We start from the raw sequence: 13,375 nt of genomic DNA on the forward strand, positions 1-13,375 counted from the left end.
ATAAGATTTTTTTTTTCTAATTTCCCAGCTGATTTTCTTCAAGCTTGTCAGTCGACTCGTCTTTTCGTCATTTTGACTGGATAATGTTGACCCCAAAGGCTTACCCATTCATATTTTCCCGGAATGAATACCGGTTGACTTTGTTTTTAAAATTTCATTAGCACCGGAAGTAAACACAAAATGTAAACATTACATGCGAGTTGAAACAAGACAAGGCATTAATTTAGCTTAAAACGTTTCCCTGGGGACGAATATCACAAAGCTAACAATACAGAAGTTAAAAGCAGTCGAATAAGACAGAGGAAAATGTTTACTGATGATGAATTTGCTGTCCTAATGAAAGAATTGGACCAACCTCAGATTGATGGATGGGAATTCTTTACTGAAAGTCACGGAATTTCAATTTATAGGCTATACAATGAAGTGAGTAAACGTATATCATTATGGAGCCAGTACAGATTTGTTCATAACTTAAGTTCTATCATTTGAATTTAAAAAAAATGTGTTATCAGAAGCAAAGGGGGCAAAGGTTACATAAAATTGAGAATGGAAATGGGGAATGTGTCAAAGAGACAACAACCCGACCAAATAAAAAACAACAGCAGAAGGTCACCAACAGGTCTTCAATGTAGCGAGAAATTCCCGCACCCGGAGGCGTCCTTCAGCTGGCCCCTAAACAAATATATACTAGTTCAGTGATAATGAACGCCATACTAATTTCCAAATTGTACACAAGAAACTAAAATTAAAATAATACAAGACTAACAAAGGCCAGAGGCTCCTGACTTGGGACAGGCGCAAAAATGCGGCGGGGTTAAACATGTTTGTGAGATCTCAACCCTCCCCCTATACCTCTAACCAATGTAGAAAAGTAAACGCATAACAATACGTACATTAAAATTCAGTTCAAGAGAAGTCCGAGTCTGATGTCAGAAGATGTAACCAAAGAAAATAAACAAAATGACAATAATACATAAATAACAACAGACTACTAGCAGTTAACTGACATGCCAGCTCCAGACTTCAATTAAACTGACTGAAAGATTATGATTTCATCATATGTACATCAGGCACAATCCTTCCCGTTAGGGTTTTAGTATCATACCATCATAACATATATGAGAAGAACATAACCCGTGTCATGCCAACAACTGTTTTTAGAATAAATGTGTTTAGTTCCGATGCAAAGACCTTATCAGTGACTCAATATTAACGCCAAAATATGCAATCTTTAATGACTTGACAACAGTATCGTAATTATATCCCTTCTTAATAAGTCTATTCAAAGGTTTTTTAAGTTTCTGAGGTGAATACTGACACCTTTGTGCTTTATAAAGAATATTTCCATAAAAAATTGGATGTGAAATACCTGAACGTATAAGAAGTCTGCATGTTGAGCTATATTTACGAATGATGTCTTTATACCATGTACGTCATTGACATTGTACATGCACATGTTGACCTACATTTTTGTACATTGTAGCTGCTGTCAACACCTACAAGCAGCAATGCATGCAATACATGTACATGATCTTTCAATTAGTGAAATTTATATTCAGAAAACAAATATGTCTTCTTTTTCCAAATTCTTATAATACAATTTCTCTTGCATGACTTTAGGTCATATACAACATGTACATGTACAGGGAAGTTTCATAACAGAGGATACATTTGTAGAAATAAAACTGAAAAGTCAATATTGCTGCAATTAAAATTTTCATAATCATTGTTACTTTGACCATATCCTGGTATATGTTTTTTCAAACATTGTATCTTTAAATGTTAAAGATTTAAAAAGTTTTATTGAGTTTTGTGTTAAAATTAAAAAGTTATAATTAATGTTATCACATCTTGAGCAATAGTACCCTCTGCTTCCATGTTTCGTAGCAACATGCCTGTTACATTATGTGTGTGCATCACAGTCCACAGTTATATCTTCAGAACTGCTGAACCTTTATTAATAAAAATGATTAAACTTTGCAGATGTTTGTACATTTGTAGTTGTGGGCACATCAAATTAATTTCCCAAATACATGAAATAAATATTAAGAATCGAAGGTCATCATGGTCATGTACAAATGTAACCCATGATGCTTTATTGTTCATTCACGTTAGTGTAAGATTTTTACAAGTTTTTTATCATTATTACCAAGTAAATATAATGTATTATGATCACTATACATTTTATATAAATTTATATAATGTAATTAGGCAATTTATTTTAAATATGTATGCAATTTTCATCCTGATTCTTGAGCAAAGGTCAGCATCATGATCCATACCAAACAGTCAGAGCTCAGACATAAATAAGTCTGAATCTGCTTTTGACTCATAGAGGTCTAAATTTGTAAGTTTTTTGATTTGTCTCCCTTTAATGCAAGACAAAATATGACTTTAATAAGTCAAATATTGTTAAGCAAGAAATAATTGACCAGAATCAAAAAGTTGCAAATGTCGACTCCTACAAGTCGATAAGTTACCAAAATTGGTTAACTTCAAGACCCACGCATATTTATAAAAAGGTCATGCATCTAAATCAAATAATGACTACATGTACATTGAAAAACAATGCTTTGTCTTCTAAAGAAAAATATGAATGAGAGTCTAAAAAATCGGAGATAATGTTAATTAACCTTACAATGCAACCACCTGGAACCACACTTAATGAGGTAAAACATCTGTGTTTAGTCATGTTAGTAAGGATGTTCAATGAGACAATTAAATATAGATAGCTCAAGTCCTTGTGAACTCTCAGACAGGTTTTTGCTGTCATAGGTGGTGTGCTTTGGCCACCAAGTAAATTAAGTTTTTTCATCAACAGAAATAGACGTTAACAAGTCTGTCATTTTCTGACTTAGATACATGTAGGTCTAAAATTGAAAACACATTTTCATAATAAATACATGTTTTGACTTCTTTAAGTCAAATACAGTTATCAACCTGTTTATGTGTGAGCTCTGACTGCCAAAGTACATTTTACATCACTACAACTTACTTTTACACCTAAAAAAATAATTTACCTTTTAAGTTTATAGAAGTACATTTTGTATTAAAACTTGATTAGTACATATATATAATACAATGCACATCAAGCACACAAAAGGATTACATTATTTGATAATTCCATGCAGACAAGCTAGGTAGGGATTTTTTTTTATTCATGTACAAATTTAGATGATTGTTTAAAGTTTTAGATAAAAACAATTTATTAGAAAAAGGATGAAGACTGACAAAAATTTGATGATATGATCTGATAATTTATCTATTTAATTAAACAGATTATATTTATTACAAACAGCAGTGAGCTAAACGAAAATGTTGGCAATTGCAAGTATTATAATTATATGCACCTAATTTTTGAAGGTTTTTACATGATGATACTCTGCTTTTCAGGAATCTGGTCTGTATGAATATAAAATCTATGGAACATTATCAGATGTACTTCCAGATTGCTCAGCTGATGTTTATATGGATTTAGAATACAGGAAAGTCTGGGATTCCTATGCTAAAGGTACAATAAAGGAAACAGTAGTGCAGTACATGTAAATTTGTATACAGCTGCTAATCAATTAAGAGAAACTTTTCTTTGCGGTAAAATCTTTTGATTGTTACTTGATAATTTAAATTAAACAAACAACTTGTCTATTACTGATCAATATAAACCATTTACTCTGATTATACACATGTCATACACCGTATAATTATAATACAACTTTATCTAGGTACAATATTGTACATTGCAACATCAAAAATATACAGTATTCTTCTGCATTTTTTCATTACAATTTTTATATCAAATAGAATCTCAAAGGTTTTCTTCTCAGATAATTTGAATATGATCTTATGTAATTGTGTAGGTTGAGAAAACAAATTATATTTCTTTCTATAGTGCTCTGTTGTAGCCATGATGTACATGTAGGATGTCATTAATACTTCTATAAAATTCGAAAGGAAAAGTTAATTGTTTTCTTTGGAAAAAGCTCTGCAAATATTCATGATATTAGAAAATGTGGTTTAATTGCCAATAAGACGAGCTCTCAACCAGAGACCAAATGATGCAGAACATAACATTTAATAGGTCATATTATGTCCTTCAGCAATGAGCAAAAACCATACTGCATAGAACCTACGATCATTCTAAAAGACAGTGATATATGTACATTCTATTAGCATCAAAAGTTCTAAGATTATAGTATAGAACTGCATGTAAATCTTCAAACCATGATAAAATGCTGCGTTTTTAGTTTTAAGATATTACAGTTTATTTTAGGGAAATCACCAAATAACACCAAATATTGATTGTTTGCTGTGATTATGTGTTAGCTTTATTGTGAGAAGAATTTGCCAACACAAAATAATTCTGAAGAAATGAATTGTAAAAGACAATAATTTAGCTGTACACATAGTATCATTTAATCTGTATTTCAGAATTATACGAAAAAGAAGAAAATGGAAAGAAAGTAATTTATTGGAATGTAAATTATCCATGGCCAATGTCTAATAGAGATGTATCCTTTTCGTTGTAAATATGATAATTTTTTATGTGACTGTCATGCAAGTGAGAGGTTTAGCTAGCTGTAAAATCAGTTTTAATCCACCATTTTATAAATGAGAAAATGCCCAAAATAAGTCAGGAATATGACATTGTTGTCCATTTTTTTGATGTGTTTGATTTTTCCATTTGATTAGGAACTTTCTGCTTTCTGATGTTTTGTTCACAAATTAACACCTAGTTTTATATTGTAAATTGAATATGTTTTTCACATGTCATGAACCTTTGATAAAATTAAAAGTTCAATGATTTATGATTAATCTGTTAATTTACCATTTGTCATGTACAAACACATATTAACAACTCCTTACAAAAGTTAATATCTCTATTAATTAACCTTTTTCTGATTAAACAAATATATGTTTTAGTCAAAATGTCAAGGAAACAGGATTTATTGAAAAAGTGAGAGTGCATGATTGTTTTGAAGACAAGTAAACAACTTCTCTTTAATTATTTGAGTTTCCAGAATTGCTGTTAAGTTTAGTTGAAAAACAGCTGTGATTATTGATATTAGAAGAGATATTTAATTATTATGATTGATACATGAGATTAGAAAAATTAGAAAATTAGAAATAAACTTTCAATTTCAAAAGTCAGAACAAATAAAAAAATGTGAACAATGGTATGCTACATCAAAGTATTCTCAATGATTGAACAATACTTTATACTTCTATATCAAAGAATGTTCAAATTACTTAATCTATAAATAACACTGAATCTTATGTTGTATGTATTGTCTATTCAGAAATAACACTGAATCTTATGTAATATGTATTGTCTATTCAGAAATATTCTATAGTCCTCAACGTGCTTATTGAAACAAATTGATTTCCTCAAGAATTTAACTACCTGGTGATGTGTTGTAGGAATTATTTAGAACACTTACAGTATAAGCTTAGAGGTTTACAAAAGTTTATAAATAGATTTCTAACATTCTGAAATAAAACAACTAGAAACAAATTCTGTATATAAGTACTGCAGAAACATTAAATTTTTGTGGGGTTAAAATTTCGTGATTTTGTCTCTACAAAAGATTTCATGGGGATTTAATTTCGTGGTTTGGAAGTGATTTTATGTGTAGGTTAAATTTTCTTTGGGGTTTTAATTTTGTGGATATATTCTTTCCACGAAATCAACAAAGTTAAAACATCCACAAAAATTTCCCCTTTTACAGTATATGATTTTGGATTCAGTATGATCTTTTCTGCCTCAATGTTATTTTTGTTTCTTTTGTCTCATTGAACCATTGGACTTAAGTCATCCTGCAGAATTGTAAATTTTGTCAAGGTTAGGTTATTGTAAAAGTATGAAGGAAAAAAGCATTTATATATTACATTTTTTTGGGGGTAACTAAGTAAATATATGATTGTGCTTAGCATTGAACCACCTTAACAAACAATAAGTATGTATACAAACGTGAGATGAGAGAGTTAGAACATAATGGAAACAAAGTTTGGATAGTAATGGCAGAAAGTACAGAATGTTTAAGTATACCAGAGAAAAGTGGTGTTATTAGAGTAGACGATTATAAACAAAGCTGTGTACTTACAACGGATGGAAAACAAGGATCAAAAGGTACAAATACGAGATAATTCTAGAGATAAACCAAATTACATTGACCATATTTGATATGTTTTCAATTTGGAAAAAAATTACCATGGTGCTTCATTTCTGTTCACCAGCTTAAGTCAGCCAACAAAACTATGTTCCATTGCTTTTGATATATATTTAAAAGTAAAATTACGAAAATACTGATCTCAGAGGAAAATTCAAAACATAAAGTCTCTAATCAAATGTCAAAATCAAAAGCTCAAACACATCAACTTAAATGGGAAAACAACTGTAATATTCCTGACTTGGTATAGGCATTATATTAAGGGAATACGATACAGTTTTGATCCCATATTTACAGTTTGGTAAAAATTTCCATGTTGACTATTTTTTTCCTGATTAAAGGGGCACTAGCTGTCAAATTCATGGTCACCGATTTGACTCAAATTCTCATATTTGATTTATAACAATGAAAACCATTTATCCAAACTATCAAAAGTCTAAAATAAACATTTTACAAAGCATGGGGTAGATAATATAAAGGTTCATTTCGTGTGTATTTTAGTCCAGACGCCATCTAATTACCTATCAATTTGACCTCAGATGACCATATAAGCGATGTAAACATAAATAAAGATATGAATAGATTAAACCAACACGTGCAATTAGATTTTTATAGGTCTGTTTGATTTTATTTTATAGATTTAAAATAGATGTTTGTCATTGTTTTTAACCGTATAAGAATGATTTTAAGTGCATCGAATTAGTAATCAAATGATTTACCTTAGTTTCACTTTCATTGTTGACATTCTTTTTCTTTAAATAACCAGTACACGTACAATGCATGCGTTGCCAATCTCTAGCTAGGGGTTAAATTGAAGTTCACATGAATACGGATTTAAAGAGGTCGACTCATTCACTTGCAAGTGAATTACTAATTATCAATGTTTATTAGCGTAATTTGACAAAATTTACCCTTTTTGGCTGCAAAAAGCGAATTGTTATTTCACTATTTCACTTTCATTATTGATTGAATAGAAAAAAATCAAACTTTAGAATTTTTATATATCTCGTAGCTAGTGCCCCTTTAAATGAAATATGTAATAAAAAATATACCTTCATGTGCTGCTTTTTGAGTAAATTAAGGTTCAAATTTCAGATAGAATGAAATTCAAAACAGTGTGGTTGTGGCCATTGATTGACACATTAAATTCATCCATTGACTGGGACAATTTAGGTGAATGTTTGTATGTAACGACCATGCTCACTGTGTACTTTTTAAAGACACTTAAACTATGGGGTCACCAAAGGTTCTCAACACCTTAATAAAGTAATTCGAAAAAATTAATCAGAAATAACACGATGTTTTGATTTATATCAATTATATAAATCAAAACATAAACGTTATTCCTGATTAATTTTTCGAATTATTTTATAATTAAAGGCGTTAAGAAACCTTTGGTGACCCCACAGTTTAAATGTCTATCGTAGGTACGTCGTGAACAGTGGTCGTTACAGACAAACGTTCACGTAAATTGTCCCAGTCAACGGATGATTTTTAATGTGTCAATCAATGGCCACAGCCACACTGTTTTGAATTTCATTCTATTTCCTCAAAATACGGATTTGTGGACATATTTTTCCTTTCAATAGAAATACATAACTTTTTTTGTTTTAAAGATAAACACAATCTGTTTTTTGTTAAATAATTTGTCATTTATATGCTTTATAAATATTGCATAAATTTGTACATTTTGTTTTTACAAATAACTCAAATTTATCAAACGTTTCATTAATGTAGAAAAAAACGTAATTTTTTGCTGTATATTAATTAAATCAAAAAATAATGCACTATTTACGTTTTCATGAAAATTGGTACACATTATCTTCTTGCATAATCAAACCAAATGTCATTTTAAAACAGAGGGGTCCATAAACTCGTTTTCAAGTTAAATCAGTTTGAATGATAAAAATCAGCCAAAAAACTGCATCTTTTCCCGATAAGTCAACGTTTGACGTCGCAAAAATAACAATTTACGTTAGTAACGTCATTACCTCCCCTGTAATGATTCAGATTTGTCTCCACATATCATAAATATCTCAGTGGGATGAACCAAGTCACCTTTTTGGTGTCCTCTTTTACGAAGGAATCACGGAGAAGCAGCAGATTTATAAAGTCATCTTTGTAGAAATTGAATTATAAGCATGTAAACTTCAAAAAAAAATTACACCCAAATTATGTCTAATTTCAAAATTTTTCTTTATACATATACATAATTATGCAGTACGCATTAAAAGGTAAATCAACTTAAATTTTTATATATCTTTTTTTTGTAGCTTTTATGAGATACTATGACAACCCAAAAGGAATGATTCCAACATGGCTGATAAATTGGGGAGCTAAGGTGAGAGTTGTTATATATTTTTCTTGTCAGGAGAAGCTATATTTCCTCTTACCTAACTAGAATTTGTTTGTTGACTAACTTCCAGTGACTAATATTTGATGCATACCTAGAACAATAGATGCACTTAATTTAAGCCTGATTTTGAATTCAAATAATAATTAGCAAACTTAAAATATGATTTAAGGATAACTAATAGATAAAATAAATTTTAGAATATATATAACTTTTAGGAATTTCCGGTCCTCAATGCTCTTCAACTTTGTACTTTTTTTGGCCTTTTAACTTTTTTTTATTCAATCGTCACTGATGAATCTTTTGTAGATGAAAAGCCCGTCTTACGCAAATATAGAATTTCTTCCACTTGTTAGTCTTTTTATTACAATGACAATACACCGTTTAAAGGAATTAAGGTGGCTCGAGGATATAAATCAGTTTGTTTTTAAATATAGGATTTTGCTATTTTTTTCTATAAATAAATAACTTTTGGATGTAACGCGTCTTCTGATTGGATGACGTTATTTTGTTATGAGCCCATAGACATAATTTAGTCATGTGACCGTGACGTCATCAACGTTTTATCATCGTTTTCTACGGTTTAAAATGGAATTTAGAATTAAATCATAAGAAATGACTAATATTTTTTCTGTCTATTCGAAATAACATAAAAAATGTGGTGCACACTGTTAATAACCCGCTACGCGCGTTATTCAGTGTGCACCAAATTTTTTATGTTATTTCTTCATAGACAGAAAAAATATTACAGTCATTCCTTAATTAACTTTATCCTATACTTAATGGAAAAATAAAATAAAATTATGGGGTCACTGCACTTTAAGCTCATTTTGACCTCAAAGAAGCATGCATTTTTTGTTAAGGTACTATTTTTCTTTTGAACTAATAGAAGACAAAAAGTAATATCGAAATAAAAAAAGAACTAAATGAGTGAAATCGCTTAAATTTTTCCATAGTTTAGTTTAAGTACAGTTTATTTGAAAAAAATATTAAAAAATATAGGTCAACATTCAGTTAAAAAAGTTATTCCAATTTTAATGCCAAAAAAATTGCATTTTGTCACCAAAGGGAGATAATTTGAAACTTTTTCAATGATATAAACATTTTAAAAGTCACCTGGGACTAAACAAATTGATTTTTTGGTTGATTTCTGTACCATATCATAAAGTAACAACTAAAAGTGTTATAAATAAAATTTGTAAAAAAAAAATAATGTTATTTTTGTACCCTCGAGCCTCCCTAGATATAAAATAAAAAATACTTTAGATTTGAACTCATTCCTTTTTGTTTTGATGCATCATCCTCTACAGTTTCAAACACCTGTTGTTTTATTACACTAGATAAAGTAATTGTTTCACAATTGAAATAAATTAATTTTCTTTATCTTGTAAATCACTGATTTTATTGCAATCAATGTGATAATACGATTGTTTATCATAGGTTGACAGGTTACTCAAAGGTTGCCAGTTCCCATCATTTTCATTGAATAAAAAAATAAAAGTTGAAAATTAGTAGGTACAAATGTGTTATGAACATATACATGTATTTACCTTTGTATGTTAGTTCTTGATTCAAACCCCATTTATTGATAATGTTATCTCTATGTGATACTTGTATAAAAACTATTATTTTAAAGCCTTTCGACATAAACCCAAATATCATTGAATATGATCAGTAAAGCATGAGAGACATTTCAGCCAGTGCATTCTTGTTTAATTTAACTTGAAACCACCAAAAATATTTATATTAACAACCTTGTTTAAAATGTATATGATTTTAATTAAAGCTATATCTGACTGGTTCTTTCCAATAAAAAAGTCGAAGTCAATGTACATGTACTCTCATAGTTAAATAACCTTTTTTGACTTGTCTTTAATTTCCTTGTTTATTTTATTATCCTCATTTAGTATGATTGTGTTTTATTATAAGCTGGATAGGGTTGAGATCTCACAAATATGTTTAATCCTGTGGTATTTTTGTGTCTGTCCAAGGTGAGAGACCTCTGGCCTTTGATAATATTGTTTATCTTTTTAATTTTGGTTCATTTATATATTTTGGAGTTTAGCACTGAATTAGTATACATGATGGTTTATGAGCCAGCTGAAGCCTGCTTTCTGGTTTAGGATTTTCTTGCTGTGTAAATAAAAATTGAAAAATAATTGGAAATTAAATGAGATGAAATATAGTTACTGTATAAGATTAATTTTAATTCCTAGAACTTGTAATATATATAACATAATATTTTTTTCTTTTTCACAGACTGGTGTGCCATCCTTTTTGACAATGATGCAAGAAGCATGTAGAGGATATCCAAAATACCTAGAATCAAGGAATAAGAGCTGATGTGAAGCATGAATAGGCTATTTTCAAATTCTATGTTGATATTTTGTGTTTATTCCAGTACTGATAAAAAGGATAAATGACATATTATATGTATGATTGTTCAATAATGCCATATACATTGGTCACATCCCACTGAATGCATTAAATCAACCTTTCATGCATTTTTAATGTTGTGGGTTTATTATCTCTGATAAAAATTACAAAACCATATCCTATTGAATCGTCAAATAAATGATAATACTGAAAAGACATTCTGAAACCATAATTTCTTAGTATTTAAAATTTATGTGAATAGAAAAAAATTCCAAGCCATTAATCACATATCAGTTTCTCGATTATCAGACTGATCAAGTGAAAACATCACATCTTTTTAAACAGCATCAGATCTTCAAGTTCAGTCATATCAAACTTCAATTAAGAACATTATTATGACCAAACATGTTAATATTTCACAATGTTTCAATATCAAGATATTACAATAGATATGGATATCTATTCATTATTTGTACTTTTAAATTTCTGTCTTTTTGATGTATTCCTCAGGTTTTGTTTTGTTCATATAGATTTTTAGTATTTATTATTGTCTGAAAACCTTGATCTTTCACTAATACAAAATCTTTATGATGATGCGTGCAATATTGTACTAAATATATGTATTTAAAATTTTTAATATATTTGTAGTTTGAAATATAGTATTATAAACTTTATGTGTTGAATTTCTTATTTGAACATGAAATATTAAAGAAGACGATACACTTTCTTGTTCCAGTTAGATTTCTTACTGGAAGCTAGATTTTTACCATCCCAGGGGGTCTAAGACACACTTGTGTTAAAAGCATTCACGGATTGAAGAGACGTACAAACACTGAAGCAGTTGGATGTTGGATGAGTACTGATTGGTAATTTAGTCTTAGATGCATGATTTTGTTTGTTAGTTGTTATTGGTTTTGGACGTGCTGTCAGTAACTGAAGTACTCTCAGATCTGAACTAAGTGTCTTTTTTTTGGGGGATGATCAAGTACCCGGCCACATTCACTTTTGTAAAAGGTACTTCTATTTGTATCCATCTGATGAGTTAAGCCCTTTTCATCTGAATTTTATAGTCCGTTCTTATGTTGTACTGTTACACCATTGTCTCAGGTTAGGGGAGGGTTGGGATCTCGCTAACATATTTAACCACATTCTCAATCTGTATATACATGCTTGTCCCTAGTTAGGAGCCTGTAAATCAGTGGATGTCGTTTTTTGCTGTATTACATATTTTTTTTTCGTTCATTTCTTTGTACACAAATAAGGTATTCAGTTTTCTCGTTTGAATTGTTTTACATTTGTTCATTTGGGGGCCTTTGATATCTGCGGTATGACCTTTGCTCATTGTCGAAGGCCGTTTGGTGACATAAAGTTGTTGATTCCTGTGTCTATCCCACCCGAGTTATATATGAGCCTGCAATTCAGAGGTTGTTGTTGGATTACGACCTCACATGTCTAACCACCCGAGTTATATATGAGCCTGCAATTCAGAGGTTGTTGTTGGAATACGACCTGACATGTCTAACCCACCCGAGTTATATATGAGCCTGCAAGTCAGAGATTGTTGTTGGAATACGACCTGACATGTCTAACCCACTCGAGTTATATATGAGCCTGCAATTAAGATCTAAGACTAGGAATACGACCTGACATGTCTAACCCACCCGAGTTATATATGAGCCTGCAATTCAGAGGTTGTTGCTGGAATACGACCTGACATGTCTAACCCAACCGAGTTATATATGATCCTGCAATTCAGATCTAAGACTAGGAATACGACCTGACATGTCTAACCCACCCGAGTTATATATGTGCCTGCAATTCTCTAAGACTAGGAATACGACCTCACATGTCTAACCCACCCGAGTTATATAGGAGCCTGCAATTCTCTAAGACTAGGAATACGACCTCACATGTCTAACCCACCCGAGTTATATATGAGCCTGCAATTCAGAGGTTGCTGTTGGTCTAACCCACCCGAGTTATATATGAGCCTGCAATTCAGAGGTTGTTGTTGGTCTAACCCACCCGAGTTATATATGAGCCTGCAATTCAGAGGTTGTTGTTGGTCTAACCCACCCGAGTTATATATGAGCCTGCAATTCAGAGGTTGTTGTTGGTCTAACCCACCCGAGTTATATATGAGCCTGCAATTCAGAGGTTGTTGTTGGTCTAACCCACCCGAGTTATATATGAGCCTGCAATTCAGAGGTTGTCGTTGGTTGCAGTTTGCCAAACTATTCGTTTTCATTTATCGTTTCTTACTTAAATCTTGCAGTTTGTATTCTCTATTAACTTGATCCACAAAATGTCATTCTAGAACTTGTTTTTTTAGCTTGCGGTATACGTTTTTATCTTTGCTGACGGCCATACGGTGACCTTTTATTGTTGACATCTCGTCCTATTAACATAATCATTGGTGGGTAGTTGTATAATAATCTTTGTCTTGACTGTTATCTTGTGAACTTTGGAAATTAAGTTC

At 30.8% G+C, this 13,375-nt stretch overlaps 1 protein-coding gene across 1 annotated transcript; it reads left to right on the forward strand.

Moving 5' to 3' along the window:
* Positions 1-157: 157 nt before the first annotated feature.
* LOC143064248 (phosphatidylcholine transfer protein-like) lies at positions 158-11,570 on the forward strand. The gene is made up of 6 exons (XM_076236935.1): positions 158-423; positions 3,394-3,511; positions 4,429-4,508; positions 5,956-6,127; positions 8,441-8,508; positions 10,780-11,570. The coding sequence occupies exons 1-6, from the start codon at positions 307-309 to the stop codon at positions 10,861-10,863; spliced, it is 639 nt and encodes a 212-aa protein (XP_076093050.1). The 5' UTR covers positions 158-306; the 3' UTR covers positions 10,864-11,570.
* Positions 11,571-13,375: the final 1,805 nt, after the last annotated feature.

Source organism: Mytilus galloprovincialis, chromosome 2, assembly GCF_965363235.1.
Source record: "Mytilus galloprovincialis chromosome 2, xbMytGall1.hap1.1, whole genome shotgun sequence".
NCBI lineage: Eukaryota > Metazoa > Mollusca > Bivalvia > Mytilida > Mytilidae > Mytilus > Mytilus galloprovincialis.

What these genes read in the sequence shown, in the direction of transcription:
- LOC143064248 (XM_076236935.1), top strand. Translation starts at nt 307, where the DNA reads ATGTTTACTGATGATGAATTTGCTGTCCTAATGAAAGAATTGGACCAA. An exon ending in TTTATAGGCTATACAATGAA is followed by an intron (nt 424 to 3,393) that starts GTGAGTAAACGT and finishes TCTGCTTTTCAG; the next exon opens with GAATCTGGTCTGTATGAATA. An exon ending in TGGAAAACAAGGATCAAAAG is followed by an intron (nt 6,128 to 8,440) that starts GTACAAATACGA and finishes TTTTTTTTGTAG; the next exon opens with CTTTTATGAGATACTATGAC.